The sequence below is a fragment of the Electrona antarctica genome (assembly GCF_951216825.1).
Source record: "Electrona antarctica genome assembly, chromosome: 13".
NCBI classification, from domain to species: Eukaryota; Metazoa; Chordata; class Actinopteri; order Myctophiformes; family Myctophidae; genus Electrona; species Electrona antarctica.
The window spans coordinates 16682804-16687803 of record NC_136794.1 but is presented as its reverse complement, the minus strand read 5'-3'; the positions used below and the strand labels follow the sequence as shown (position 1 = coordinate 16687803).

The following is a 5000-nucleotide window of genomic DNA, read 5'->3' as shown; positions in this document are numbered from 1 at the left end:
GTGACACAACATTATGCAACATGACTACTGTGACGACATGGGGTGCACTGCACGTGGACATCAACTTCACAGAGCAAAGAGTATAGTAGAGATTGAGTCAATGCTATTATCAAACATATTATTTAAAAAAAATACTAATTCCACCCCCTCTCATGCAAGTATCTGACAATATATTACAGTCATACTCATATTGCAGTATTGCTTTGGGTTTTTTTTTTTTTTTTTTAAATATATATATAAGGTTTTCTTCATTTCCTTCTTCAGTTAGCTGGTTTCTGCCCGACAACAAATATTTGATCGTAACTTTAGGTGTTATATATTGCAACTGAGTATTCGATTTATGTCCGGTTGATTAGTGCTGTCGGCATTTTCAATATAGAGTACGATGATTGGTTGGCAGGAGAGAACTCGACATGCAAAATGAGATTGCACCTGGGAACTGTTGTAATGAATAATAATAATAAATAATAATAATAAAATAATAATTTGGGAGGACATGATTCAGTGAGACATGGAAGTTGTGTGAGAGACAGTGGAACAGTGTGATTTCACGCACGCACGCACGCACGCACGCACGCACGCACGCACGCACGCACCTGAAGTGTGTTTTCTGTGCTTTTATCTTATCAGCTTTTCAACTCTTGATGGATGTTGATAGATCACAGCAGATGGCAGCACATGGTTTCTCATTGAATAACAGTGCATTATTATTCACTATTGATCATCAATTAAGGGAATTGGGAAGGGTATTAAGTGGGTCGACCTTTCTGTAGGGCAGACAACGATGTAAAGGATGTAAATAAATAAGTACGTGAATTAATTTCATGCAATTGTATTCAGCTTCCTCCAAGTCATCACCCATTCAAAACAATCTGCTGTATACCAGATGAAAAGTGGAACATCGAACACCACACAGAGGAATGCTGCTTTTGGTAGATGTTAACCCATTTAGGCCTGACCTCAAAAATTAAAAAAAATCTTCTAAATCCTCCAGTTAGCTAAATTATAACATAATGTTTAAAACACCAAAAGGGGTTCCCACCCAAAATGGGTTAAATGTTTCGGAATTCAACATTTTCCACATGCATTTTCAGATGTTTTGTTTTAGAATGAATACAAAATATTGTGACTCATTTGTATGGTAAAATGTATGGATGGTAACTTGAAATGACCATGAAAGTGAATGTGGTTGACTCATAGTGGTTCAAACTGGTCCCAGTCCAGTGTTTGTGACGTCCAGTACCTGAGAGGAAGGGGAGATCGGCAGTGGTCCTTCATCAGCTTCCGTCTTCACCTTTGACCTTTTGGTGATGGTGATCATCATCGGGTTGACCGTGCTGCTAACTGCTGGGTCACCACTAGCATTCTGGAGGACAGACAGACATTTTTAAATCATACATTTTCATTTCAAGAGCTTCAAAAAAAGGTTAGATTGTCTTCTTCTTCTTCTTCTTCTTCTTCTTCTTCTTCTTCTTCTTCTTCTTCTTCTTCTTCTTCTTCTTCTTCTTCTTCTTCTTCTTCTTCTTCTTCTTCTTCTTCTTCTTCTTCTTCTTCTTCTTCTTCTTCTTCTTCTTCTTCTTATTCTTATTCTTCTTATTCTTATTATAATTATTAATGACACAGAAGACATAGTATATTTTCCCCCCAGACTATATGATCTCCTCCGATTCCTGACCATGGGATTTAGGACTACAATCAGCAGAATGTCCCTTTGTCATTGAGTACTTAACTGTGATCTATCTACCAGGTTTCTTACGCACTGATCTCCTGTCAGCAGGACAAGAATAACTTTGCAGTGGGTTGCTGACAGCCAGAGGCTGGAGCAGGCTGGAGATCAGATAAAGCCCAGAGATACCGCAGCGAGCGTTGTTGTTGGCTCTGCTGCGGGGGCCGTTTGCTGAGCAATGAGGGGCCCAGGCAGCACCAGGCACTGGGGCCCATAACTCCCAGAACCACCCGACACACAGACTAAACAATTTAGACTGCTTTATGAACGCCAAACCACCAGGAAATATGAAGAGAGATGAGTTGTTATAGACTCTACTAGAGAGACAGACAGACAGACAGACAGACAGAGGATATGCCGACAGACAGGTCATTTTATAGCTGATGAACGACAAGGAAGATGTGTGTGTGTGTGTGTGTGTGTGTGTGTGTGTGTGTGTGTGTGTGTGTGTGTGTGTGTGTGTGTGTGTGTGTGTGTGTGTGTGTGTGTGTGTGTGTGTGTGTGTGTGTGTGTGTGTGTGTTCATTGTTGGGGGTCCCCCCCTCAAACTGGCTGAGAACCAGGAAACATGGTTCTGATCACTGTCAACTCACAGTGCTGTGGTTTATTGTGTGTGTGCGCGTGCATGCATGTGTGCGTGCACGTGTATGTGTGCATGCATGTCTCGTGCGTGCGTCGGGAGTTGTGTGTCTGTGTGTACGACAACGTGTTTATTGCATTTTTGTGTGTGTGTGTGTGTGTGTGTGTGTGTGTGTGTGTGTGTGCAGTATACCTTGTATGCTTTTACAGTGCGTGCGTGCGTGCGTGCGTGCGTGCGTGCGTGCGTGCGTGCGTGCGTGACTGTGTGCGTGACTGTGTGCGTGACTGTGTGTAGGAGTGAGTTAGTGAAAGGGAAGTTTACTTAAAGACAATCCACAGTGTAAACATCACAGACAGACACAGAGACATAGCTCCTCACTGGAGCTCTTATCGGAAACATAAAGTGAACGTAACACTGGAGACAGCAGGGAGATGTGGATCAGAGTGTACATGTATATCCTGTTAGTGGTAGACGAATGGCTGAATCATGCAGTGTACTGAATAGCAGAAACATACAATTAAATACTGGATGGTTGAAACATAGAATATACTACATGCTGGGCGGCTGAAACATACAGTATAGGCTACTGGAAGCATCGTACAGTACAGTGTATACATACTGAATGGATGACATACTACCCCCCCCTCTCTCTCTCTCTCTCTCTCTCTCTCTCTGTCTCTCTCTCAATACCTGTGCCGTCACTGCGCCTGGTCTAAAGGGTTTAAGAGCAGCTTAGGGCTGGTCTACAGCGTATTCGCTATTTGGACTGTCCCGAAGAGAGCAAACGTGCCAGACCACACCTCATTTTAAGACTATAACAACGCCCATTAGTGCACCAATGAGATTTGGTAATTATACAATGTGGGCGCTGGGTGCGAAAATGACAAATGAGTTGGTCGTAAAACTAGCAATGATAATTGTGCGGCGCCTGGCGCCATTTAGAGCGGGGTGTGAAATACGGCCCTGCACTGTACTATATCCTATTGAATATTTAATGGCTGAAACATACAGTACAGTAGGCCTATATTCAAATAATACTAGATGGCTGAAACATACTGTACTGTATCTACTGTCGGTGGTTGATACAGACTGATCTGAAACATGCCGTCTACCCAGGCCTCCATTGGACTTCCCAGCATAAAGAAACGTTGTGTGGCTTGATTAATGTGCACAATGTTATTCTCACCTGGTTGGTGTCGGCGGTGTTGGTGTTGGTGTGGTGCGAGCGGTCGGCAGGGTGGGAGGAGGCTGCCAGAGGGTGCTGGCGGCTGGAGTAGGTGGAGGAGATGGCGGCGGGCTGGATGAGGGGAGACGCGTGTCCGAAGGCGCTCAGCCCTCTCTGCTGCTGCAGCAGCTGCTGGTAGGCCATGGGGTTGATGGGATGCGGGAAGCTGAACGAGGGACTGACGCAGCATCAACCACATGTCATCTCAAGGGGCAACATTATACCATACGACCTTGTACTACTATATACAGGTGAAGATGGAGTGCTGTGATCACCCCCCCCCCCCCTAAAACATGATCATCAGGTACTGATTATACTAGGAGGAAGGTTTTTTTTCAAAAAAAAGTGTACAGAAAGTGTTAAAACAATGTTTTTATGTGGCTACACCCACCAGTTCATTATAAGTATGCCCATGGTTTTCACCTTAGCCCCACCCACCTGAACTTAAACCTTGCCCACAGCTGTTGTATGATAATGGGGGAGGGGTGTATTTCTAATGGACCTTTTCACTCAAAGGCTTTCAGCATTCAGGAAGAAACCAATGACAGGGAAGACATATTTGAATATTATAACCACATCTATTAGAGTAATGTTAATTCCATAGACAAAACAGAAAAAGTACACAAATCACAGTTAATCGAACTAATCAATTCAATCAAATATTTAAAAAAATGCCAATAATTGAGTTAAATAAAGTAGACGCATCAGCTATTTTCTTTTTTTTGGGGGGGACACTGTTGTTCAACACTGGTACTATTATGCGTCTTGCTTTCAGTAGCAAAACCAAGAGTGCACACTTGGCTTTTATTTGTCATAACTTTCCATTCCCACAGCAATATACAGTGAACATGAGCATATTTATTTACATGTATGAATGGTGATAAATCATAATTAATGACAGCTAGACTGTGATTAAAATATTTGGCACACCTTCACTTGTCTTGAGAGTGGCGACACGCTTTGATCTTGCCGCAAAGCGGGTGCCTATGGGCTATATTCCAAACATTGGAACTATCCCATTGAGATAGAATGAGCACTTCCGCATTCCATTGTTACAATGGGAGTCAACGCTAGTGTCGCCACTCTCTTACTATAGAGTACTCTGGGCACACCACGCCGTTTGGGGAGCCACTGATATACAATATAACATGAACACAGAAGACTATTGTGTGGTTGTATAAATGCCCAAGTTGCCGTATACATCCATGTGTGTCACCATGTCTACCTGATGCCTCCTACAGACAGGTGTCCGTAGGAGCTGCTGGCAGCGGAGCTGGACCTGGAGTTGTTGATGTAGGCCACCAGGGAGTTGGGGGAGGTGCGGATCATGGTCTGCAGGTCAATGCTGGCGTCGGACAGCGGAGAGATGGACAGAGCTCTCTTCCTGCTCAGCCTGGGAGTCAGCCTGGGACTGGAGAACCGAGACACTGGAAGCACACAGAAGATATATGTCCCTGGTTAGTTGTTTTT

At 43.7% G+C, this 5000-nt stretch overlaps 1 protein-coding gene across 1 annotated transcript in view; it reads right to left on the bottom strand.

Annotated features, from left to right (window-relative positions):
- The window catches only part of gli2a (GLI family zinc finger 2a), a 100128-nt gene that overhangs the window by 13755 nt on the left and 81373 nt on the right, over positions 1 to 5000 (bottom strand). Inside the window, 3 exon segments of the mRNA XM_079518907.1 lie at positions 1244 to 1366; positions 3492 to 3708; positions 4756 to 4957. Of these exon segments, the coding sequence (XP_079375033.1) occupies positions 1244 to 1366; positions 3492 to 3708; positions 4756 to 4957 (542 nt within the window).